This window comes from Grampus griseus (assembly GCF_964374135.1).
Source record: "Grampus griseus genome assembly, chromosome: 2".
In the NCBI taxonomy this organism is placed as follows: domain Eukaryota; kingdom Metazoa; phylum Chordata; class Mammalia; order Artiodactyla; family Delphinidae; genus Grampus; species Grampus griseus.
In genome coordinates this window covers 135,017,128-135,044,968 of record NC_139018.1, presented here as the reverse complement: position 1 = coordinate 135,044,968, position 27,841 = coordinate 135,017,128, and the positions used below count along the sequence as shown (strand labels likewise).

Sequence of the window (27,841 nt, the reverse complement as noted above, 5' to 3'; positions counted from 1 at the left end):
CTCTACCCTTGCAATCTCCCACGTGATAGGAATGTCTTTATTAATCATAGTGGGCCCCTTAGACCACACCTGAGTTTATGCTAATGAGATGACTCAGGACAGGAGCTAGCCATGCCAGGAAGGCCATCCACGTGATTTGAGGGTTGGAGCCTTGAGCCATTTGATATCAGCCCAACCTCTGGGGGTGGGGCAGCTGGAGATTAAATTCTGTTCTGTGGCCAATGATTCAATTGATCATGCCTATATAATGAAAACACAGTAAAAATTCTGGGCCCTAGGGCTTGGGTGAGCTTCCTGGTTTGTGATACACATTGATGTGCCAGGAGGGTGACACGTGCTGAGGACACAGAAACTTCACGTTTGGGATTCTCCCAGACCTCACCTCATGTGTCTCTTCATTTGGCTGGTCTTAATTTGTATCCTATATAATAAAATTGTTAAGGATAATATTTTCCTGAGTTCTATGAGTTGTTCTAGGAAATTATTGAACCTGAAGTATAATGGAACCCTCAAACAGGCAGCCAGTTGGTTAGAAGTGCAGGTGGCCTGAGAACACTGGAGCTTGTGGCTGGTGTCTGAAGTGAAAGGAGCCTCACAGAGGACCGTGCCTTAAATCTGTGAAGTCTGAACTAACTCCAGGTAGTTAATCTAAGCCCATCCACTTCTTCCCATCTCTACTGCCCCCTCCCCAATCTAAGCCACCATCACTTCTCATCCAAACAACTGTGATGGTCTCTACATTGGTCCTCCTTCCACTCTTGCCCCTACTCTCCATTCTCCTCCACTCTGTAATCAGGGTGATCTTATAGAAATGAGAATCACTTAATGACATGCCCCTGAAAAATGCTCCTATACTTTCCCCTCACACCTAGCATAAAATTCACATTCCTTCCCAAGGCATACAAGGTCCTGCACAGACTTGCACCTGTGTATTTATCCAACCTCAATTCCCCTTATTCACTGTGCATCAGTCACACTGGCTTCCTTTCTGATCCTTTATTCAGTGATACTCAATCTAATGGCACTTTAAAATCAGCTGAAGCACTTAAAAAATACCTAGCACTTGAGTGAAGCCTGGGCATCTGTAGTTTTAGAAAGTTCTCCAGGGTAATCAAAGGGGCAGCCAAGGTTGAAGACCAGAGCATTAACACATCGAGCTCTTTTCTGCCTTTAGACCCGTATCCTTGTTGTCCCATCCACCTGGAGTGCTCTTGAAATTGCAAGGTCTCAGTTCGGACATCACCTCCTCAGAGAAGTCTACTCTGACATTCTACCTAAGGTGGCCCCCGATGTTTTCCTCTTTCTCATCCCTTTATTTACTTTCTAGTATGTATTGTAATTTGTAAGTATCTTGCTTATTTAGGTTTACTTGTATCTGCTTCCCCCAGTAGAATGTAAGTACCATGAGAACAGGATCTTATTTGTTGCTGTATCCTCACTGCCTAGCACAATGCTCGACATATATAGATGCTCATTAAATACTTTTTAAGTGTTTCTTAAATAATTGAATAACTGAAAAAACTAGCTAAAGCTCCACATAGAAAAATAGTACTCAATGAATTTAATGGCTTTTTTGTCCTTCCGTATGTAGTTTATCTGTATCTAGATCTATATCTCTATTTCTACATGTATATAGACACACATATATATGAATATTTATGTAAATACACATTCACACACATATACATATATACATATACATACTATGTGTGTATTATATATATGTATTTTTTTTTCCTAGAAAAATGGTTCTTTAAAAAATATTTGCCCAGCCGTGTGAAAATGTGAAGTAGATGAACCGCAGGAGCCCTCAGTAGGAGGGGAACGTTATTTGGCTGTCAGATTGGAGACTGTTCGGGTTGAGGTTTTGGGCTCAAAGCCTTCATGGAACACTCCCTTTGTCTGACCAATTTCTGGTCAACTCTCAGGCCCCAGCTTTGGTGTCACTGCCTCGCCCCATGGTAGAATGCCCTGCTGACAACCACTGCGGAGGATTTGACATGCCTGATTATTTGTCCCATCTCTCAGGGACTATGTCCTGTCTCCATTTCTCTGAGCACCCAGAACAGTGCCTGGCATATAGCTGGAGCTCAGGATGGGCATTGGATGTACTTGAGCCCAGGGCAGTAACAGGAGGGGTTTCAGAGACATTCAGCTGGGCTCAGACCCCAGCTGCCTCCTTTACTGCTTCATCACCCTGGACAGAGCCTCAGTCACTTCATTTAGAACATGGGGAAAGCAGCATCTGCCTTCAAGTTTGTGGGACCAAATGGAGACTCTACGGGGAAATGCTTTTTAAAGGCTCTGGTCATCAAATTTTAAATTAAATTAAATTAAATTAAATTTGTTGGGTTCCCTAATATTTTTTCAAAGCAGAGACATGATACCTGGCCGACCATTTTATTTTATTTTATTATTTTTAAAATTTTTGGCCATGCTGCGTGGCACGTGGGATCTTAGTTCCCCGACCAGGGGTAGAACCCATGCCCCTTGTAGCAGAAGCGTGGAGTCTTAACCACTGGGCCACCAGAGAAGTCCCCTAGCTGACCATTTTAGACCCTGGGGACTCATCAGGGAGCACAGCTGTGCCCGCTCTGCACCTGCCTCTCCATGGTTTTTTCACTCAATAGCATTTCCCTAAGTTTCTTGACTAGTCAGCAGGGCTCTGAGGTAGTGCAGATTCTGTGAAGACCAAGCTCCCCTCTGGGTGGATGGCTTTGTGGAGACCTTGAGGACAGGTTAGTGTCTGTGACAAGTAAACAGAAAATACATGCTGGGTTCTTCAGGTCACTTTTCGTCCCTGATCATTAAACTACGGCATGCACAGGAAAATTGTGAATCTGAATACTAAATGTGAGGAACGGACAGCGGCTTCTTTGATGAATAATTCTCAATCTGATGCTCAGTGTCACGGAACTTACTGGTAAGCCCTCATTGCTTGATTGATGAGGTTTTTGCCAAGGCTTTCTTTTTTTAAATCTTTGACATTTTTAGCTTGCTTACAACCCAGGAGCTTCAGGCACAGGCAGTTCTACTTTCTTCTAGGAAAATGGACCTCTTTCAATGAAATAAATTTGTTTCTGAAGGCTCATTTTGATGTTCTCTCTCTCTCTCTTTCTGTGGTCTCTAACCGAAAGCAAGAAGGCTGCAGTAAGGTAGGCCCTCTATCTGCAAATCTGAAACTATGGGAAATGAGGTGTGCTCAGAAAATTGAATAGAAAAATTCATGCTAGGTGGGATTACCTATCTGTGGAATATACCATAAGATTGTTTGTTTGTAAACATTTAAGCAAACAGTTGGAGGATACCCCAAGCTCTATCCAAGGGGAAAAACACAGGCTCTACAGTTGGAAAGAATCCATTCCAAATCTTGGCTCCATAATTTACTACTTGTGTAATCTTGGGCAACTTTCTTAAATTCTCTAAATCTTAGTTTCCTTATTTTCAGATTTTGTATGCAAATGAATACAGCAGAGAATTTATTATAACCGTTAAATGAGGTATTGTATCCAAAGCCTCTTGGATAGCGCTCATACATCACAGGCACTGAGCACAAGGTTATTATTACCATGGCCTTCTTCATTATCAAGGTTGTTAGGGCACAGTTTCAAGGAGGTAGGACAAATGGATGTCACTGCTAGTTTGAAAAAGAATTGTCAACATTTATAGGAGCACTTGTCTAAATGCTGTTCTATATGTATTAACTCAACAACAGTGTGAGGTAGGTACTATTCTCATCTCTATTTTATAGATGAGGAAATTAAGGCACAAACACAAAGTCACACAGCTAAACAGTGGTGGAAACGGGATGCCGCCTTAGGAGGTCTAGATCTAGATCTAGAACTTGTGCACTGAACCGCTGACTGTGTCAGCCTCCTTCCAGGGCATAAATCCAGTCAACTTGGTTCACTATATTAAGAAAGAGAAGGGAAATGGTGAATCTAGAGAGCAGGGCAGAATAAAGTGATTCATACTGCTGAAGGAAAGGAGGCACAGAAGCCAATCAAATATTTTCACTTTGGCTTAGTGTTTTATCAGAAATGTGCATAGAATTTTTCATTCTCCATAGTTAGCACTGAGTATAATACAATATAATACAATATAAATAATGTAATATAATATGTGTGCATATATAATATTTTAAATATTATTTTCACTTGCTTTTATTTGATGCTCTAGGAAGATAGACTATGTTTGTCGGCTTTGAGTAATTTTATTTCCTTCTCTGTTTCTTTGTGTTATATATATATATATATATATATATATATATATATATATATATATATATAGCACGTATATATATTAGTCAAAAGACGGGTGCAAATCCAGGCTCTACCATTACTAGTTGAATGACCATAGGCAAGTTATTTAAATAACTTGAGGCTTGATTTCCTCATTCATAAGAAAAGGATGACAAGAATGTTTCAAGATCTTGCAAGGTTCAAATAACGTAACTGAGAAAGTGCTTTGTAAAACCACTTGCTGGTTATTATATAATGGCAGGGGTAGTGTCTTTCTCAACTGTATACTCTTCATCTCCCAGCAGTACCTTGTTTTCAGGAGACAATTTTATAGATATTTTCTGAATGATTGAGTAGGGGGAAAAAGAAGCAAACAGCAAATGTTTTATGTCATATATAATGTGATGTAAATTTTTTTTTTTTTTTGCTGCACCACACGGCGTGCAGAATCCTGGTTCTCTGACCAGGGATCGAACCCTCAACCCTTGCAGTGGAAGCATGGAGTCTTAACCAATGGACTGCCAGGGAAGTCCACCTTTGCCATATATTTATTGCAGGTGTTCTTTGTGCCAGGCATTGTGCTGCAGGAGTGTCCTCAGGTGTGCTTGAACTCCAGAAGCATAGGCTTAGAGCATAGATAAGTTGTAGTACTCCTTCAATCTGCATTCAAGGAGGATCTGCCTTCTCCAGTATATTGACTTTCCTAGTTCCTTTGGAAGGTGGACTCTCATTGAGGTGTCATTAAACATCTGAATATACATTTAAGCGTCCTTGTTCTTACTGAATACACATCAAGAACATCCGATGACTTGTGTTCTGATTCATGTGTTTTACACGCTTGAGTATTTTGGTCAGTGTGGTAGTTATGTTACTCATTATAAATTAATAAACTGACATTCTGAGTTACTCACCAGTCTCTGCAAATTGTGTTAATGTGAGATCACTTCTGAGAAATGATGACATTCTTTCTGATTCTTTTTTTTGGGGAGCAAATAATTTTTATTATTATTTTTTTTTTACAAATGCACCGAAGAACCATGCAATGCTGCCAGCATTGGATGCAATCCTGGGCCACAAGTCTGCACATTCCCTTGCAACTGGTCCTGTGATGGCAGAACCTTTCATCTCACCTTTATTGTTTACTATGACCCCTGCATTATCTTCAAATAAAGAAACACACCATCTTTTCTCCGGTATCACTTTCCTTGTCGAATTACCACTGCTGGATGTACCTTCTTTCTGAGCTCTGGTTTGCCTTTTTTGACTGTGGCCATCACCATGTCACTCACACCAGCAGCAGGAAGTCTACTCAGTTGTTCCTTGATCCCCTTCACAGAGATGCTATACAGATTTTTGGCTCCTGTTTTGTCAGCACAATTGATCACAGCTCCAACCAGAAGACCCAAGGAAATCTGGAATTTCGCACCAGAGGACCCACCACGTCCTCGGTTTGACATCTTGAGCGCCCTCTTTCTGATTCTTGATGTACAAATTACTTGCCTAAGGAATAGCCTCTGGAATTTGTTGAGTTTACCAAAGTAATGTTACCTTTTGAGTTCTCCTGGTGTCTGGTTGGTTTGCATGGACTTTCTTTGAAAATACAGTATAATCAAATTTCCAGACAAGTCACAGTTCCTACAACGGGTAAAGAAAAATAAAGAACCAATACTGTTCTTAGATTTGAAAATATTAGCGATAGTGGTTCTATTCTCACTGGACATTTTGAGATTCACTCACAACGCTTTGAGATTCATCCATGCTGATGTACTTAGCTCTGATTCATTCTATTTTCTCTGCTGTACATATTCATATAGCAGAATGAACTTATGAATATACCACAATTTTTCATGTATTTATTCTATTGCTAGTAGACATTCTGTTACTTTCAGTAACAGAATGCTTTTACTTGCTTTTACAAATCATGCTGCTTGAACACTCTTGTTCATGTCTCTCAGTGCACGTGTGGATACAAAGGTTTCTTTAAAAAATCTAGGTTTGAAACTGCTGTGCCAGATTGGATACAAATATTCAAATTTACTAGGTTATTTTCAAGTGTTTATACCATTCTTAGTGGATTTTGAGGCCAAAAATGAATCAATAAATGCTACAATTCATAGTAAGTTTGTAAACATGAAGTTTACAAAAGAAACTTTTGAACAGATTTTCAGGCAAAAATGATGGGAAGCTCTGTAATTTAGGACAAATAGAATCTGTATTTTATTGATTTTGTACAAGTAAAACAAGATGGTTTCAAAAAGGAGGTAGAACGATGAACATCTGAGAGTTGAATTTCAATGAATTGTTAATTCATTTGCCTCTAGTCTAGATGGTCTGTTAAGAATTTTTCCCACAGCGACATAAAACTATTGAAGCTTTCATATAATTTTCTTGCAAAGCACAAGACCTCTTATAAACCAAGTTTTCTTACCCCCCAAAAAAATTGCAAAAAAAAGCTTTTCTTATGAAATTGATAAATTTTATCACAGGGACCAAAACTATAGAGGAACCATTCAGAGGAATACTCTTCAAATAAAAAGACGCACAAGTACACTATTGCCAAAGAGCTTGAAAACCGTCCTGAGAGTTAACGACAACCATGATGTTCTGCAGGACCCAGAAAGGGATGCTGACAGGCTGAGTGTATTATGACAATGTTGGATGCCGAATAATATCAACAGTGTACAACGTGGAAGAACCATTGCCACTGCCTGGGAATTGTGGGAGACGCTTGACTTTACATATGGATATAGCCATTGAGGAATTGTCTTAGTTTCCTGGAGCCATTGCAAAAAAATTACAACAACCTGTTCTGGAAACCAGAAGTCCAAAATCAGCTTTACTGGGCTGAAATCAAGGTTTGGCAGGGTCACATTCCCTCCAGAGGTATTAGGGGAGGTCTATTTCTTGGCTCTTTCAGCTTGTGGTGGCTGGTCTGTGACTTAAAACCATTGATGTTTTTGCATCATTTTCAAGCAACTCATGCTTTCTTTGGCCTGTAACTGCATCACTCCAGTCTCTGCTGCTGTCCTGAGATGGAGCTGGTATACCAATTTAAGAATATGTGGATTAGGACCTACTGAATGTGGAGGCACAAACCACCCACAAGCACCCCAGCTCCCACTTTGGGGAAGTGAAACCCACATCTACATCAAGAAAGTAGTCACAAGATGTATTACAGATCTCAGAAGCAAGGGGACGCAATGAGCCAGGGGGAGAGCAGCCCATCTCTGGTCCTGAGCGAGCAGGAGGTAGAAAGCAGGGTAGCAAGGACCTATTACCTATAAGGTGGTTGGGGTGGAGGTCACTAACTTTTCTGGTGTTTACCTCTAAGTGGGAAAAGTAAAATGGAAACTTGTGGCAGGAATCCTAAACTCAAGTCCTTACCTAAATGTCCATAATCTAGGTGTGCACAGGGTTATCATATTGCAAAATGCCTAGGCAACAACTCAGAAAAACAAAAGTTGTGTTTCTCATCATATGTCCTCACATAGCCTTTTCTTCTGTGTGTGGTCAACTTTATGTCTGCTTTCCTCTTATAAGATTACATGTGATGGAGTTTAGGACCCAAGTGGACTACCCGGAATAATCGCCTCATCTCAAGATCCTTAATTTAATCACATCTCAAAAACTTTACCAGGTAACATTCACAGTTTTCAGGGATTAGGGCCTGATATCTTCAGGGACCACCCTTCAGCCCACTCCAGGGGCAGAGCGGGAGTTACCAAGATGTATGTGTGCAGAACTGCACGATGACTTTTTATTTTGTTTATCACTTAAATTTCATGTTGCAAGAAGAAAGATTTTTTAAAAATTCAATCAATAACACTTTGTGGGCATAATGTAGACTTAAGTAGGGTTATTGGGAAAGATATTGACGGAGCTCCAGCTAACTTACAATGAGAAAGAGCTTTGTCACATGAATCAAAGAGGTGGCTCTTGTGTGTCAAACAACAAAATGCTTTCTCACAAAGAATAGCTGTACTTTAACTCTTAATCTTCATTTGGCATTGAAGGAAGTACTGAAGATTGTGCATAAGAACAAATCGGGGTCTCTGTGTGCACATCTTTTCATGCTGACAGGAGAAACACATAGTTAGGGCGACACTGATCTCCTCCAGTGAGGGCACTGTTCTGGAATGTGGGAATGGTACATTTTTGTCTTTGAAATGGGGAATGAAATTAAAATAATTTTTTTCATAATGCCATTTACATCTAAACTCATAAATCTCAGTATCTTGAAGAGTGAAAACCAGGGATCTAAACTCTCACGTTATAGGCAAAATATTTCTATGATGAACACTCAGGACGAGATAGCAGGATTTCTTAAGCTGAACTGTTGTGTGAAGAGTTTGATTGCTGGGAGTTTGTTTACCAATAGTTAATGGTTTTCTTCTCTTGTTAGAGAAACACATGAAGAAAAACACAATATAAAGTTGGAGATACACACACACACACACACACATATATATATATGTATCCATACCCACATTTGGGCACTGCAGCTGACCATGAAACAATACTTTCTAGAGCTATGGTCAATAAAGGAGTGAAAAAGTTATCTTCCAAGCAGAAATATTTACCCTTTGGCTTTCGATTGTGGTTGCTGGTCAACATAGTGTTCAACAGGGCGGTGAAAATAGTATTCAGTGAGAAACCACTTCGTGTTCTGATAAAAATTTAATTTTTAAATTTTTAAAACCACTTTATGAAGCTATGATTGACACATAAAAAGCTGTATATATATTGAAGGTATACAAATCTGTGAGTTTGAAGATAAGCGTACACCTGTGAAACCATCATTTCCATTAAAGCCATAAATATCCATTACCACCCAAAGGGGAAACCACTTCATTTTCTATTTGATTTTCCAAACTTGTATAAAAGAGGTGTCCAATATTTACTGCCATTCCTGACCACCTGAACTCTGTGCTCAATAACTCTGTGTTTAGTAAAAATACAGAGGAAGGTAAACCATATGAGGAGGAAAGACAAGATGTATAATCTGACCTGTGGCCCAAACTATAGGACACTGAGCCAGATGGAGGGATGTTGGTGAAAGATTGCAAAGGGTGTCATTTCTATAGCTGATGAAACGTTTCTATTCATGTTAATTTAAAGTATTTTATTTTTTAGAGTTGCTATATGATCCAGCAATCCCACTCCTGGGTATATACTGGACAAAACTATAATTAAAAAAGATACATGCACCCCTATGTTCATAGCAGCACTATCAACAATAGCCAAGACATGGAAACAACCTAAATGTCTATCAACAGATGAATGTATGAAGAAGATGTGGTACATATATACAATGGAATACTACTCAGCCATAAAAAGAATGAAATAATGCCATTTGCAGCAACATGGATGGAGCTAGAGATTATCATACTAAGTGAAGTAAGTCAGAAAGAGAAAGACAAATACCATATGATATCACTTATACGTGGAATCTAAAATATGACACAAATGAACCTATCTATGAAACAGAAACAGATTCACAGACATCAAGAATAGACTTGTGGTTGCCAAGGGGGAGGGTGGTGGGGGAATGAAGTGGGAGTTTGGGATTAGCAGATGCAAACTATTATATATAGAATGGATAGACAATAAGGTCCTACTATATAGCTCAGGGAACCATATTCAGTATCCTGTGATAAACCATAATGGAAAAGAGTATGAAAAAGAGTATGTATATATGTATAACTGAATCACTTTGCTGTGTAGCAGAAACTACCACAACATGGTAAATCAACTATACTTCAATAAAGAAACATAAAAATAAAAAAATTACTTTTATGTTTTTAGCATAACAAATTTATCATTTATAATATAATATTGTTAGTATTTATTAATAATTTTTTATCATTTATTTTTGTCTACCAATACTATTCTCTATCAATTATTCTTGTCATTGATACAGTGTTAATACTCTTAATTTTAGTAATATTTTAATTTTAATAAAAGTTAATACCGATTTTATTTGCTTTACCTAAAACCAGTGGTCCACATTTGTGCTGAGTGAGCATTAAGCTCTCTGCACATGGAAAAATTTGAGAAACACTTTCCCATCTAGTCCTACTCCTAGCTAGGCACTGGAGAAAAACGATGAACAAAACATGCTATTCCTAATATCAAGGACTTGAAATCTAACTGGTAATTTATATGCATAAATTACCAAAATAATGAGGCAATGTATGATTTCTAATTATACAAAGAAATTTGTATTTGCCAAGTGTCAGGACTAAAGTCAGGAGAGAGTTTTCTTGACTATATCACTGTATCAGTAGTCTTTAAAAATTTTAACCTTTAATGGTTAGTGTGAAGAATTTTAAACAATACGAAAAAGAAGAGTATAGTCTGGTGAGCCACCATTTGCTCACTACACAAGTTCGGTAATGATTAAATCCATGGCCATTCCTATCTGATATATATTGCCAAGCACTTCTTCCCACCCTACTCCCTGGATTATTTTGAAGCAAATCTCAGACATATTGTTTCATCTATAAATATTATCAGAGTATCTTTAAAAGATATGTGCTCTTTAAAAAATATAACCTACTATATCATTAAATTACATAAAAGTTACTTACTTTCTAATCTTTGATCAGTGTTCCAAATTTCCCCGATTGTCTTATAAACATGTGTGCATGCACATGAGCTCATGTGTTCTTCTGCATGCTTCTGCATGGGTGTGCATGTGTGTGTTTATACTTGGTTTGTTGGAAATAGTATGCAAACAATCCATATATTATATTGATTGATTTATCTCTTCAGTGTCTTTTTTTTGTTTTTTTTTTGCAATACCCGGGCCTCTCACTGTTGTGGCCTCTCCCGTTGCGGAGCACAGGCTCCGGATGCGCAGGCTCAGCGGCCATGGCTCACGGGCCCAGCCGCTCCGCAACCACTGGGCCACCATGGAAGCCCTTAAGTGTATTTTTAAATCTATGGTTTCCTTTTCCCTTTCCCTTTTTTTTTCTTTTGTGTGACCATTAAGAAAAAAAAATTATGTAGTCAAATTGATCCATTCTTGCCTTACTGCTTCTGGACTCTGCGTCATGATTAGGGAAGATTTCCCCAGTCTCAGATTAGATACATTCACACACGTTTTCTTCTGCATGTTTTCATACTTTATATTTAAACCTCTGACACATTTGGAATTTATTCTAGCATAAGGTGTGAAGAATGGATCTAATTTTGTATTTTTCCAGATGACTGTCCAAATTTCCCAGCACCATTTATAAAACGTCCACTCCCACAATTCTCTTTTTAATTTTCTCACCTGGTCAAAGGAGAGTAGTAGTGTGAGAGAGATGGACAAATATTATTCAGACATTATAACAAATAAAGCAATCCATGTGTACAGATGCAGAAAAATGTCTTTCATATATCAGTAAATTAAAAAAAGATGCAGAGGTGAATACATTATGAATCAGGGACTTCCCTGGTAGTCCAGTGTGTAAGACTCCACGCTCCCATTGCAGGGGCCCTGGGTTCGATCCCTTGTCGGGGAACTAGATCCCTCATGCATGCCGCAACTAAGAAGAAGTCCGCATGCTGCAACTAAGAAAAAGCCCTAACGCTGCAACGAAGATCCCGCATGCTGCAACTAAGACCCGGCGCAGCCAAAATAAATAAATAAATATTAAAAAAATTATGAATCAACTTTTGTTTAAAAATTATATATATATGAAAATATCTGGAAGGATATTCTTCAAACTGTCAGTAATGGTTAAGTGGTTACCTCTAGATGTGGGATAGAGGGGATTGAGTTTTAATTTTTATCTTTGTATACTTTAGTATTTATTTATTTTTTTACAATAAGCACATATTATATTGGCTCAAAAAATTGAAATCTGGGGACTTCTCTGGTGGTCCAGTGGTTAAGACTGCGCTTCCAATGCAGGGGTTGCAGGTTCGATCCCTGGTTGGGGACCTAAGATACCACATCCCACATGCTGTGCAGGGTGGCCAAAGGAAAAAAAAAAAGTAGAAGTTTAAAAAAATTGAAATCTGAAATAATAGGTCATTAACATATCATGAACTGCATTCAACAAACGTTTACTGAGTTCCACTGTGTGCTAGGTTTGCTTGTATGCTCTGTGTATGTTTCTCAACGCCGCACTTTCAAATCATCCACCTTCTCTGTTTCTCAGTTTCCTACTCTCTGAAAAAAGAAAGCGTCAGAATGTACTTAGAATGAACAATTAGGAGACCTGGATTCTTGTCCTCACCCCTCTGGGCTAGCTTGTGAATTTGGGTTAGTGTATGGCTTCTCTGACCCTCAGCTTCTGCACCTGTTAAATGGGGGTTTGGATCAGGTCCTCTCTGCATTGTGTTGTCCCTCTCTGGAATTCTGTGGTCTGACAATATTTCCATGTACTCTGCATTCACCATGTGACCAGTCTCATTCTAGCCAGGCTGGCCAATTCCATCAGTCCCTGACAATCCAGCCTGACTGGAAAATAGTATTCAGTGAACATTTACTCTGTCTGGTTATGCACATTCTGCAGACCAGGAGAGTGATTTATTTAATTTATATTTAATTATTATCATAGTTGGCAAATGGCAGGAAAATTTTGAGGAGGGGAATTAAAAAGGGATTATATAAGCCCCCTGAGTAATAAGGTTTTTTTTTCTTGGTTAGTGAAGTTATTCTGTTTCTTTCAATACATTTTTTTGGATAATAAGTTTTTAATTAATTTATTTATTTTTGGCTGTGCTCGGTCTTCGTTTCTGTGCGAGGGCTTTCTCTAGTTGTGGCAAGCGGTGGCCACTCTTCATCGCGGTGTGCGGGCCTCTCACTATCGTGGCCTCTCTTGTTGCGGAGCACAGCCTCCAGACGCGCAGGCTCAGCAGTTGTGGCTCACGGGCCTAGTTGCTCTACCGCATGTGGGATCCTCCCAGACCAGGGCTCGAACCTGTATCCCCTGCATTAGCAGGCAGATTCTCAACCACTGCGCCACCAGGGAAGCCCCCAATAAGTTTTTAATATAGCCTTTTTTTAGTTTTATGAGTACAGTGTGATTATGTTATAAATGCATTCAACTTAAGCAAATGCAGCTAAATGCATGTGATTCTAGTGCTTATTTTGCATACAGCATGGACTTTATATGCAAGTTGACTTCCTCATCTGGTACTTAGCTGAAGAAATAGCTATCTAGGCAAGTGCCCTCTTGTTGGACATTTAGATGATTTCCAGTGTTTTGCTGTTGCAAATAATGTTACAATGACCTGCCTTGTGAAATCTCTCTGAATGTCTCTGAATTGAAAACAGACTCTTAAAAGAATGTCAAGCAATCAGAGAATAAGTACTGTGAACATTATTGTCTGGGTTTTGCCCTAGCTTTCCAAGATTATCAGCAGCCCATAAAGCAGCTGAGGCCTCAGCTGCATAACAGATGGGCAAAGCCCACAGGGGCTGAATGTGGACTTAATACACCGGATGGAGGAAGAAAGGCAGACACAGGAGTTTAAGATTGCCATGGAAACATGCTTCCTGGCTATATATACATCTTGGTGTCTGACCCATGTCTCAGAGTCTATGATGACCTGTATATGTGGAGTGAGGTCCCACTTTGAGCTCAGCAGTTTCCAAGGAGATGCTGCAGTCCCCAGCAGCCTTTGCCCTCTCCCTTATGACTCAGGAAGACCAGTTGGAGTTGTCCTCACACATGAACAGAAAAGCCATGAAATATTAATGATTTGTTACTGACTCTGTGGCAAACACTTGGAGAACATCACCTTCCAAATCAATAAGATTTTCACCATGCATAAGAGTGCCCCGAAGTCACATCATTATCCTTCTGGGTACAGGGTGGGAGGCCTAGGAGCACAGACCAGAGGAAGATGCCAACCTGGGAGGGTCATAGTCCCTTTTCTCAATGTTTTTATTGCAGAACAAGTTCAATCAGTGTCAAAGAAGAGGAGCGTGTTACTCATCAAACAACTCAAGACTTGGAGAAGCCCGATAGGTCACCGATTTTTCCACATACAAATGTTAGGAAAAGGGATGTGGTAGAATTTTAACATATTTTATCTTTGTTTACACGCACTCATTACAGTAAATTTGGAGAGTGTAGAAAGATATTAAAATTATTCAGTAAAAAGTTTTTCCCATTTCCACTCCACGGTGGGGTGGAAAGTTCACAACGTTTCCATATATCCTCTGCCCCCTCAACATGCATAGCCTCCCCTATTATCAACATCCCCCACCAGAGTGGTACATTTGTTACAGTCAATAATTTACACTGACACGTCACCATAACCCAAAGTCTCGTTTACCTTAGGGTTTACTCTTGGTGTTGTATAGTCTATGGGTTTGGACAAATGTATAAAGACATAGGTCTACTGTACACCTGTCATACAGATTAGTTTCACTGCCTTAAAAATCCTCTGTGCTTTGTCTACTCATCCCTTAATCTTAAGTTACATGTGTCTTTATATTTAAAGTGGGTTTCTTGTAGACAATTTATAGCTAAATCTTTTTTATTTTGGCTGCACTACGTGGCTTGCGGGATCTTAGCTCCCTGACCAGGGATGGAACCTGGCCCCTGGCAGTGGAAGCGCGGAGTCTTAACCACTGAACCACCAGAGAATTCCCTTAAGTCTTGTTTTTTGATCAACTCTGTCAAAGTCTATATTTTAATTGGTGTGTTTACACCATTGACATTTAAAGTGATTATTGGTATAGTTGGATTAATATCTACCATATTTGTTTCTATCTTCTATTCCTTGCCCTTGTTCTTTATTCCTATTTTTGTCTTCCACTCTTTTTCTGTTATTTGTGGTTTTAATTGAGCATTTTATATGATTCCATTTTCTCTCCTTTCTTAGCATATCAATTATATTTCTTCATTTTTTTTTTTAGTGGTTGCCCTGGATAGAATTTGCAATGTACATTTACAGATAATGCAAGTCTACTTTCAAATAACACTATACTGCTTCGCAAGTAGTGCAAGTACCTTATAAAAACAAAATATTCCTAATTCCTTCCTTCTGTCCCTTGCTTGTACCTTATATTACTGCTGTCATTTATCTCACTCATACAGAAGCATATGGAAGTGTATATGCTTATATATACAATTGTATATGCTTATATTGTATATATAATAAACATACATAATCAAGTACATTGTCGCTATTGTTATTTGTAACAAACTATTATCTGTGAAATCAGCTAAGAATAAGAAAAGTAAGGGCTTCCCTGGTGGCGCAGTGGTTGAGAGTCCGCCTGCCGATGCAGGGGACACGGGTTCGTGCCCCGGTCCGGGAAGATCCCACATGCCGTGGAGCGCCTGGGCCCGTGAGCCATGGCCGCTGAGCCTGCGCGTCCGGAGCCTGTGCTCCGCAACGGGAGAGGCCACAACAGTGAGAGGACGGCATACTGGAAAAAAAAAAAAAAAAAGAATAAGAAAAGTAAAAATTTTTATTTACCTGCATGTATTACTTCTCTAACGCTCTTCCTTTCTTTATGTGGATCTGAGTTTCTGACCCATATCGATTTCCTTCTGTTGGAGGAGGTCATCCAAAGGATGTGATCACAGGATGATGTGTGAACAGGACCAGGGAAATGGGAGGCTCTTCACCCCACCCCTGGCCTTGGCATGTATGCTCTGCCCACCGTTCCCACAGTGGGAGCCATTTTCAAGGATGTAGCTTTGAGAGTGATCTGTTGCTGAGACCATCTGGACAGTATGTGTGACAGAACCCTGTTCAGGCTTCTATATAAACTTTAAGATTATGGTGGGCAGGTGTGGAGATGGACTTCTCTTGCGGTGCCCAAGAAAAGCCTCAGACAAGCCTCAAGATAACTTTCTTACCGAGTTAGGTCGCGTGGACCCCTACTTGAGCCCTAGCTGGCCTCAGAGGGGAAGATTCTTTTTCCATTCAAGTTCGTGCAGCCAAAACCGAAACCAAAGCTGAGATGGAAGCAAGGCAACCTTTATTCAATGGCCAGAGGATGGAGAAGCAGGAACTTAGTTCGCAAATCAACTTCTCGCCCACGGGGATGATTCAGGCAAGATCTTAAGGGCAAGGTTAATGAGGGCGAGGCATCTACATTGGTTTTCCGGGAATAGCCGTGATTCTTCCTGGAACTGGGCTGCCACCTCCTTTCTGCCCTTGTATGGTTGTTGGCATCTGGGTGGGAAGCGGGGTCGAAGCATTCTGGTGCGGATGGCTGAGATCCTAGTATTATAATGAGATGGTAATGAGCTGCAGGGCGGCTTTGTCGCGCTTGTGAAGCTGAACCAGTTTGCCGCAGTTTTCCTGTGGATGGACTCTTGTTCCTGCGCTCTGAACACAGCTAGAGGATATGGTTAGTTGTGGTTTTCTGCCAGTTTACCTGGAGGGAGGGGCCGGGGTATGGTTCTGGGACCACAGCCTTGGTACCAAGTTCCCGTGCTTGTTAAACCTACCGCCTACCAGACTGGAGTGTCTGCCTCTTCCTTCCGTCTCTCCTCACCCTCTGTGTCCGAGGGCCCCTTTCAGATTTCACCCGGGAAGCTCCAGGTTGTTGGTTTTGAACCAACACCTTCTCTCTGAAGAAACTTCTTTTAACATTTCAAAGCAAGACTGCTGGCAACACAACCTCTCAATTTTTTGTTTGCCTTAGAAAGTATTTTTGGTAATTCCCTGGTGGTCCAGTGGTTAGGACAACGAGCTCTCACTATTGAGGACCCGGGTTTGATCCTTGGTCGGGGAACTAAGGTACCACAAGCCGTGCGGTGTGGCCAAAAAAAGAAAAAAAGAAAGTAAAAGGTATTCTTCACTTTCGCAGGCTAACTTCTTAGAATACAGAATCCTAGGTTGGCATTCATTTTTTTCTCTCAACACTTCAAATATTTCACTCCATGCTCTTCTTGCTTTCATCATGGTTTCTGAAGAAAAGGTGGATGTAATTTTTATCTTTGCTCCTCTAGAGGGAAGGCATTTTTTCCCTCTGGCTCCTTTTAAGATTTTTATCTTTGATTTTGTTCAGTTGGAATATTATATGCCTAATAACCCCCGCCCCCCCACCCCCACCCCCCGCCGTTATCCTGTCTGTTCTCTAAGCTTCCTGTATCTGCTATTGGTAGCTGTCATTAATTTAGGGAAATTCTCAGTCATTATGGTACCAAGCCCAGGTTTAATCTGCTCGCTGCCCGACAGGCCAATATATTGTGGGATAAGTTGCAGCAAGGAATGATGACTTTATTCAGAAAGCCAGCAGGCCCAGAAGATGGCAGACACTCGAGTGCCTCAAAGAACCATCTTCCCCCAGTCAGAATTCCGGCTCCTTTTATACAGAGGAAGGGGAGGGGGCGGGGCCCACCGCAATGTCACCCATTGGTGGGAGCAGGACCGCTAACAGCCAATTCCAAACGGCCTGCGCTAAGGGTCGCGTGCGCCTGCCCCACCCCTATTACAATCATTGCTTTGAATATTTCTTCTGTTCCTTTCTCGCTTCTCTTCTCGGTATTCCCATTACTTGGATGTTATACCTTTTGTAGTTGTCCCACAGTTCTTGGATCTTCTGTTCCGTTTTTTTGTCTTTTTTTCTCTTTGCCTTTCAGTTTTGGAAGTCTCTATCATCACTCTCAGAGGTTCCTTCCTCAGCCCTGTCCAGTCTACTAGTGAGCCTATCAAAGGCATTCTTTATTTTTATTACAGTGTTCTTGATTTCTAGCATTTCTTTTTGATTTTTTCTTAGAATTTCCATCTCTCTGCTTACATGATCCATTTGTCTTGCACGTTGTCTACTTTTTTCCATTAGAGCCCTTATCATGTTAATCATAACTGTTTTAAATTCAATATCTGCTAATTTCAACATCCCTGCAATGTATGAGTGTGGTTCTGATGCTTGCTCTGTCTCTTCAGACTGCCTTTTGCCTTTCAGTGTGCCTTGTAATTTTTTTGTTGAAAGCTGGACATGATATACTGGGTAGAAGGAATGGCAGGAAAGAGACCTTTGGTGATGTGGTGGTGAGGTGTAGGGGTAGGGGAGGTGTTCTGTGGTCCTGTGATTAGGTCTCAGGCTTTCCGTGAGGCTGTGCTCCTTGGCTGTGAACTTTGCAAGTGCCTCTCAGTCCCAGCCCTCTTAAGTGGGGGTGGGGGGCTTAGGAGGGACTGGAGGGAGATAGAGTTGGGTGTTTCCCTTCCCCTGGGCTAGTTAGGCTCTGACAAAAACCCAATAGGTTCGTCTCTGGCAAGGTAGTTTCTCTTGAGGGCAGGCCTTGTTAAGAAGAATAGAATGCTCTGGCATTTTTCAAAACAGCCAGTTTCCCCCTCCTCCTACAGGAAGCATGAGTGGATTTTTCTCCGATCTTCACTGTGAGAACCTGGTCAAGCCTCTGGAGGCAAAAACTCACACCAATGTGGGGACCCCCTAAGGCTGGGTCTCCTGGAGTTTTTATCTCACAGACGGGTCCACACTGAGCCTCCAGCAATTCATCAATTATAGTTCAGGTTTTCCAGCCCCAGCACTGGTTCCTGTGGAGGTTTCTACTCAAGCGTTTCTGCTTCAGTAAATTGTGATTCTCGGTATCTGCATGTCTCTCCAATGCTGGGAGCAGCAATTTGTCCTGTGACCTCACTTCTTTTATGAATCTAAGAAGAGTTGTTAATTTTTCAGTTTGTTCAGCTTTTCACCTGTTAGAATGGAGTGGTGACTTCCAAACTCCTTTTATGCTGGACTGGAAACTGGAAGTCTCAGAAATGTATTTTTAAAATGTCTGTAGACATCCTTACAAGATGTGAACATTGTTAACAATCTTGATGCACTTCCATGTATATGCATATAGATACATATTGTGTGTGCATATCATTTCTACATACATATACAATATATACTACTGCTTTCACAGAATTTTACTGAAGTTTGTACAGCTTTGTATTGAGATTTCATACTTCATTCCCATTTGTATTTTTCTATATCATTAAATAATCTCGTTAACAGGAGTTAACATTCAATTATCTAGGTGTAACTAAAAGATGAAGCATGGTAGAAAACTCATCTGTGACATCAAGGAAAGTTGGCTATGAAAAAAGGGTCAATTATCCATGAAATTTTAAGATGACATAAAATTATTTTAGTTCAGTTAAATAGTACATATTGAATACTCTGGCCCTGTCATCTGCATTGAGGATACAGACATGAAGAGAACATAGAGTTTGGCTTGAGGGGCATATACCTAGTTAAGGAGAAGACTGAAAAAGAGAGAATGATAACAAAAATGGTAAGTGCCTGGGCATACATGTGTATATACGGTATCCAGATGGACAGGATATTTGGGGATGAAAGGACAAGCACTTCACCCAGCTGGGGTGGCTTCCTTAAGTTGGGAACACATGAGCTGAGTTTTTTTTGTGTGTGTACACATTTAGTTTTATTATAACAAAGCAACTTGTACACTTCTAACGTTTAAAACTGAGCATCATCTTTCCTTTCCAGTGAAACAAAAAGAAAAATTTAAAAATGAACAGGAACAAAATTGCAATAAAGAATGTCAATTGCAAATAAGATCCTACAGGTTCTGCTGATTCACCCATTGAGTGGCAGGGCTCAAGTCATCTTTAGGAGAGAATTTTATTTTAAAAATGTCATCTTAAACTGCAAGGATGTCCGTTAAACATCACAATTAAACATGCCACAGGAGAAGCCGTGTTGTCAAAATGCCCACTTAACCCACCCAAACATCTCAAACCCACCCTTTGCTGACCTTCTATAACCCCATTTTTAAAAGTTTTTTTTTCTTTCTTTAAACAAGAGAAAGTAGACAGATACACGTTGGTAAATGCTAACTGTCCATATTCACATAGAGACACAGTGTAATCTCTGAGCCCAGTATACAGAGAAGGGAGGAAAAAAGCTAGAATTCTATGCACTACTACACAGGGGCCTAGCACCCTCCAGCTTCCAGCAGAGCTAAGGGAGCAGAAGGTTTTTCTTTTTTCCCACAGAGCATGGTGGTGTTGATTCCATAAAGTTTTTGTTGAGACAGGAAGGGATAAAAATGAATTTGGAACAGAAAGGGGTAGAGATTCTTTTCCCACTGAATTCTGCTCAAGGTATTTCCCCCCCAAATAAGTTGTGAGCCATGGTATAAAGGAGAAAAGAGACCTTAGAAATAGGGCGACTGAGCACAAGAGGAGAAGGAGAAAAAAAAAAAAAAAAAGACTGCAACTTGCTCCCAGGGACTGGAGAAAATTAAAAAAGGAAGGTTGGAATCCATCAGTGTTCCATTAGTCATCTTCTCCTTCATCTTCCTCTCCTTCCTCCCCCTCATCATCATCTGCATCTTCTTCACCTTCATCCTCATCCCCTTCTTCATCAATATCTTCCAATCCTTCTTCCTCTTCATCATCATCATCATCTTCTTCTCCTTCCCCTTCCTCATCATCCATGTCCGGAACCAAGTAGTACTGTAATGGATTTGGCCAAATATCATCTTTGATGACCTCTCCTAACTCATCTGCACCTGCATCAGAATGATCAGTAAACCAGGTGAAGAAGCTTTCTGGGTCCTCATGCTGTCTCTTCCTGCTGGCTTTATTCTGCGTTTGACTTGAACGTTTTGTCAAATCCTTTCCGGATTTCCATTTGATTCCAGTGGACTTTAAAGATGGATCACCACTCTCATTCAGATGAAATTCTTTGGAGAGAACTTTATTTTCAAAGTAAGGGTTTTCGTCAAAATAAAAATCTATTCTGTTACCTGATTTAATATCTTCAAATTCTGTCACTTCGACTCTTGTCAAATAACGCAGCGCCCTCCCCAAGCAGTGCAGATACTTGTGGATGGTTAGCAAACGTTGCTCCCCCCAAATTTGGGATATTGGCGATCAATTCCGACCTCTTCTGAAAAACTGGTTGGCGGAGTTTGTTATATTTCTGTTCTACTTTCAAAATCTCCTCACTGGCTTGTTCGCTAAGTCTGTCTATTTCATTTTGTACTTCATTAATATGTTCAATTGCTTCTTGTTGTTCTTTTTCTGAGGTCTCCTTGGCCCCGTCGTGGTTGGAGTTGAGCACCTTTTTACTGACTTTGGCCGCGAGCGCCGACACGGTGCTGCTCCGCGGTCGAGGGGGCGGGGGGAGCGAGGAGAGGAGAGAAGGGAAGGCGAAGGGGGAGGGCCGCGGCTTCCCCTCACGCCACACGCGCGGGCGCCGGCTCCGTCCGGCCGCCTCCTCCCCGCGCTCGCTCGCTTGCTTTCCCTCCCCCTGGCTCGCGCGCGCTGCCCTCGCGGCCTGACGACGAGGGAGGGGCTGAGGCTGCGTGCCGGGCTCCCGCTTACTGAGGGGAGGCGGCGGCGGGCAGGTAGGCGGCTCTGCTCCCTCACTCACGCTCCGCGCTCCAGCTCGCGGCTCCAGCTCCCCGAGCCGCCTCCTCCTCCGCTTCCTCCTCACGGCGAGGGGCGGGCGGCAGAGCCATGAGCTGAGTTTTTAACGCTGATAAGTATTCAGCCAGATGAAGGGAGTCTTAAGGGAGGTAACAGCTGGGCAGAGCTGGAGGCATGGAACCAGGCAGGGTACTGGATGGCAGTACCATGAAGATTGACGGCGCACTGACAGACGAAAAGTTAAGAACTGGGTTAGTAGGAGTTATTATTTTCATTTTGGGCTCAAAGTCTTGTGTTTTCCTGAAAAGAGTATAGAAACTCATGGTTATAATTCTATGTAAAAGCATAGTCCACTGCATGTCAGTCCCTGGTGAAGCCAAGCCTTACCAATCAGACTATGGTCCAGGAATCCTCTTTTAGAAGGTATGGGACAAGGGTCAGTTTTCTTTTTGTTGTTTTTTTTCCGGTACGCGGGCCTCTCACTGTTGTGGCCTCTCCCGTTGCGGAGCACAGGCTCCGGACGCGCAGGCTCAGCGGCCATGGCTCACGGGCCCAGCCGCTCCGCGGCATGTGGGATCTTCCCGGACCAGGGCACGAACCCGCGGTCCCCGCATCGGTAGGCGGACTCTCAACCACTGCGCCACCAGGGAAGCCCACAAGGGTCAGTTTTTATAGGATTTTCATGAAACGTAGAATTTAAAATGAAAGTTTTGTACTTGAAGAAGATAAATTTCATTTATCTGAAAAATTTATTTACCTGGCTTCCGTAGAAACAGAGCTTTCATTTTCTTAAAATTAGAAAAATGTTGTATAACAGTAAATATTGAACATAACCTCAATATAGAAAATCTCTGCTTGAAACAAGGGTGTGTACGTATGTGTGTGCGTGCGTGTGCGTGTACCTAAGCATCCAGAACTCAAGTGATGTAGCGTGTCCTTTACCTGGAGGACTAGAGTTACAGAACACAGTTTACAAAGTATTGACTTAGAACAGAGAACTATGAGAGATGAAGGAACTTACAGATGATTTAATGAATTGTCCAGACACTTCATGTTAGAAATAAGAATTCTAAGAGTTGGCAAGGCATTGTAACTTTTTTTTTCCCCGGGGAATGAGACCAAATGATGTGTCAGGCACTTCTAAAAATTCTGATGACTTAATTTCACCACATGCTTTCTTTTGCCCAGAAAGGAACTTGACATAATGGGACCATCTTGGGCCTCAATTCAGGAAATTTAATAAAATACCAAGTATAAAGTTTGTTATTTTTGGAGCACTTTCTGTATATCCTATATTGTGAAAGCATTTTCTATTCATTATCTTAAATTTTTAAAAGATTGTGATAAAATACATATAACAAATTTTTCATCTTAACCACTTTTAAGTATACAGTTTAACAGCATTAGGTAATTCACATTGTTGTGCAACCATCACCACCATCCATCTCCAGAACTTTTTCATCTTTAAAAACTGAAACTCGGTACCCATTAAGGAACAACTCCCATTCCCCTCCTGCCAGCCCCTGGCAACCACCATTCCACTTTCTGTCTCTATGAACTTGACTACTCTTGGTACTTTATATAACTGGAATTATACAGTATCTGTCCTTTAGTGGCTGGCTTATTCCACTTAGCATAATATCCTCCAAGTTCATCCATGTCGCAGCATGTATCAGAATTCCCTTCTTTTTAAGGCTGGATAATATTCCATTGTACATATATACCACCTTTTGCTTATCCATTCATCTGTCGATGAACGCTTGGGTTGCTTCCTGCTCTTGGCTATTGTGAATAATGTTGCTATAAACATGTGTTTAAAAACATCTCTTTAAGTCCCTGTTTCTAAGAATTTAGGCATATACTCATAAATGGAATTTCTGGATCAAATGGTAATTCTATTTTTAATTTTTTAGAGAACAACCTTACCGTTTTTCATAGCAACAGCACCGTTTTACATTTTCACCAATAGTGCACAGCAGTTCCAGCTTCTCTACATCCTTGCCAACGCTTGGTATTTTGTTTCATTTTGAAAATAATAGCCATCCTAATGGGTGTGCTGTGGTATCTTATTGTGGTTTTGATTTGCACTTCTCTAGTGATTAGTGATGTTGAGCACCTTTTCATGTGCTTACTGACATTTGTATGTTTTCTTTGGAGAAATACCAATTCAAGTCCTTTGTCCATTTTTCAGTTGGGTTGCTTTTGTGGTTGTTGTTGTTGAGTTGTAAGGGTTCTTCATGTATTCTTGATACTAACCCTTTATGAAATAGATCACTTGCAAATATTTTCTCCCGTTCTCTGGGTTGCCTTTCCACTCTGTTGATTGTGTCCTTTGATGCACAGAAGCTTTTAATTTGATGTAGTCCAGTTAATCTTTTTTTTTTTTTGCTTTTGTTGCTTTGTTCTTTTTGTGACATATCCAAGAAATAAACGCCAAAACCAATACCATGAAACTTTCCCCCTCTGTTTTCTTATAATAGTTTTATAGGGTTCACTCTTATATTTAGGTCTTTGCTCCATTTGGAGTTAATTTTTGTATATGGTGTAAGGTAAGGGTTGCACTTCATTCTTTTGCATGTAGATATCCGGTTTTCCCAACATCATTTGTTGAAGCCACGTGACTTTCTTAAAGCCACACAGCTAGATGGTAGCAAATATGGGTCCAAACCCCAGTTCCCTGTTTCCAAGTTTTTAGGACTTCCCCTCTATTCTCTGTCAGTGCCCCATTGCCCACTGTTTTAGGTAACTGAGGTATTACTATCATCACACAGAGGTGTGATGGAGCTTACACTCTGAATACACTTGCATTTTAAAGGAATAATTTGTTGCCCATAATATTTTTAAATAAAGAGATCAACCCCTGCTCCCTGCTCAAACGGTCATCCAGTTTCCCCCCTACTTCACCATTCTACTGAGTTTGGAAAGGAGGCAAAGAAAATTACAAAAATAGTCACTTGTCATTTGTACTTTGCTTCACATAATTATCCTTATTAAATCACGGGGCCCCTTAAGCACCAAGTATCTTTCCACAGGGAAAGAAAATAGGCTTGCTCAATGAGCTGTAAATATTTGAAAATATGAATTATGAAATGATTAATATGAGAGGTCCAAACTTAGCTAACTTAATTTCTATACTACATTCTATCTACTGAGACTCTCTTTGATCATGATTCTAGTTTGATTCATAGCTAAACTGTCTTCTATCTAATTTTCTTTGCAGGAGTTGGAACTTAATATATCTCAGAGGGAAAGATTTATGAGTAAAAATCATAAGAGTAAAAATATTTAAAAATCACTTTCAAAATGTGTTAAACAGGACAAATTTCATTCTGTGTAAGTCTGTGTAACTCTATGAATATTGGATCTCACAGAGTCCAGGCTCTGCCGGGTGTTGTATTTAAAGAAACATAACCTAGAAATGAAAAGTAATTAGAATATTCCAATGTTATCAATCATATGCCTATTGATTAACACCAAAGTAGATTCAATTCATCACCTACATTTCTTTCAATCTATGGCTTTTTCACACTTTGCAACTGTCCTTCCAGCTGAATCAAATGTCCTCCCTAACACCTATCCAGTGACCTTTTATATTTTACTCCTCCATTTCCTTCTAGAATCCATTTTCTTCCTCAGGTATTTCCTTCTTCAAAGACTGTACTGCTTTGCACAATAAAGGCGATAGGAATGAACACCTCTCATCACCTTCACCCTCACCAATGATGGGCCACCATCATTCCGGCCCAAATTGCTACATCAGCATCTAAATGGTCTCCTTGCTTCCACTCCAGCCCCTTACAGAAACCAGATGGTCCTTTAAAAATGTATGTTGGTCTGGTCTTACCTTTCCTCCTCCCCTGAGTTTACTGTCTGTTTCCCCTACTAGACAGTACTCCTTGATGGTGGGGAATTTTGTCTGTTTCCCTGCTGTATCCCCAGGGAAGACAACAATGATGACAGGTAGATGAGAGGCACCCTACATTTGTTGAGTGAAAAACTGAGCTTATTAACAAACTTCTTACTTCTTTTGTAAATACTGTTTTTTTTTTTCTGTAGAGAATCCTCTCTTAAAAGTTGGCATGATTTAGGCTTCATATTACAGAAAAGACAGCTTGCTTTATTTCACATAAATGAGTAGCTTATGTACATTTTGAACATGGCCAATACAATACCAATAAGGCTTCACAACCAATGATGTGAGCAAATCCTATACTCAAGGAAAACAAATTCTATATCTCTGGCTGCTTTCCTACCACTACCTGACATGTCACAATTCATAAATATATATATATATTTTTTTCTAGTAGTTTTCTTTTAATAAAGGGGGGACTAAGAAGAAAGAAGTGGCTTAAAAAATAAGGAAGTTAATGTGTTCCTATTACTGGAAATAATAATAGCCAGATTCTAGCAGCTGGATGATGGCCTTGAGCTTGAAGGTGCTTTTCATGTCTCTCTCTGACAACTGGTACTATGTGTGGAGACTTCCTGTGCCCCACCTCATATCCTCTGAGTCCACCTTTAATCTAGCCATGGATGCAGGAGTCAGTTCTGCCCAAGTGTATAAGCACCTTGCCTCAGCTGCACAGTGTATTTTTTACTTTCTGCTTCTCTGATACCAGATATGGGACTCTTCTGGGAACAAGCTTGTCCAACTAGTGAACCAGTGAATGGTCCAGTCACAGAATCATCACTTCTTTTGTGAAGCCTCTGTGAGGCAGCTAAACCAACTGGAGGACCAGCTGGACACTTTTGCATACGCAAATGTGCAAGTGTGAAATTAACCTTCAGTGCTCCAACCTTTGACCAACAGGAGATGGAAACTGGCAGATAAGCGTTTCACTCCTCCAATGCTTGGGTGACATTTCTCAGTCCAATTCTATACAATTCCTCAGAGCTTCCCAGCAGGACCAATGTCCAGTTGCCAACAACAGTGACTAGTTTGATACCGTACCCTTGAATTTACTTTTCTATTTCATTCTTCAGAGTCTCCCTACTCTTGTTCCCTGGGCTCATTTACCAAAATAAACTACCTACGTGTAAACCCTTGCCTCAGGCTCTGCTTTCAGGGGAAAACCTAGGCTATGACAGCTGGCACCATAAAGGGCCCTGGAAACGAGTCACTCAGGATGGATTCTATGACTGCATCGTTCACTGGTCAGATGGCAATGAGGACCCCATTGTTGGTAGAAAGTAGGATGGTGCTAGGCCTTGGCATGCAGTATCATTATGACTAGTAAAACCTCCTATGATGGAGAATTGGGATGAAGAGCAGGTGGAAGGTGAAACACTGGCTTAAGTGAGGGAAATCTAGGTTAAGACAGTAAACTTTGTGTTCATGCTGGTCCTCTTCATGGTTGTAAAATGGCTGCTGGTAGCAAACAGGGCTATTTAATGATTCCTCATTCATGTCCAGAAGAGAAAAAGTAATTTTTTCTTTAGTGTGATCTTGTGGACCTCCTTGAGCCAATTTCTGCTGCAAAGAAATGCTGTTAGGCTTGAGTTTCTGGATGGATCTTGGACCAGGGCACTGGAAATTATTTACTGGAATTACTGATTGGGTTTACTTAGGTCATTCATGGGCCACTTATGGGGTTCACATCTTTTCCAAATGTTTCCAAACTTCACAGTTTCGAAGGAGACTAGATTGGATGTTAGAGGATCACCTACAATATTCACTACACCCTTCTTCTCCTGGTCCCTTTGATGAACGTCTCATCTTCCTTGGGAAACTTGTTTAACCTCTCTGTGTGTCAGTATTCTCATAAATAAAAAGGTACTTACTTTGAAGAGTTGTTGTGAAGATTAAATAAGTTAGAACACCTAAGTGGCCTAGAATAGTGCCTGGCACATAATAGGCACTCAATAATGTCAGCTATTATTAATATTGTTGAACATATAAATGTGTGTATATACATTCGCATATATATTAGTATATTTAAAACACATTTTATATTTATCTATTTGTTATTGGATTTCACTTCCAGTCATCTCTGTGTTTCCAGTGATTGAAGTGAATAAAGATCTGCTGAATGAATGAATGAATGAACAAATAGAATATATGTCATATACATATCTGGAAGGGAGAGATTGCTGTGGAGAGCTGGGGGAGGAAGTAAGGTGGTCTGGGCAGGTTTACTGGAAGAAGTGGAATCTCAGCAGGCACATGAAGGATAAATTAGCTTTTTATAAGGTTGAGGATTAGAAACAATATTAGTATGAGGAATTGTGTGTGTAAAGATACAGAAGAGAAAATAAGTACAAAATATTTGAGGGAACAGACC

General features: G+C 40.5%; 1 protein-coding gene and 1 pseudogene across 2 annotated transcripts; both read right to left on the bottom strand.

Moving 5' to 3' along the window:
- Positions 1-5,181: 5,181 nt before the first annotated feature.
- Positions 5,182-5,698, bottom strand: LOC309819321 (large ribosomal subunit protein uL14-like; annotated as a pseudogene). Its single transcript has one exon. The product of its transcript is annotated as a large ribosomal subunit protein uL14-like (transcript).
- A 14,342-nt stretch (positions 5,699-20,040) lies between these two features.
- On the bottom strand, positions 20,041-25,297 carry LOC309819320 (protein SET-like; the record flags this gene model as incomplete). The annotated part of the gene is given in 3 exon segments (XM_082649424.1): positions 20,041-20,991; positions 20,993-21,655; positions 25,278-25,297. Coding segments are annotated over 3 exon segments (1,212 nt in total). The 3' UTR covers positions 20,041-20,462.
- Positions 25,298-27,841: the final 2,544 nt, after the last annotated feature.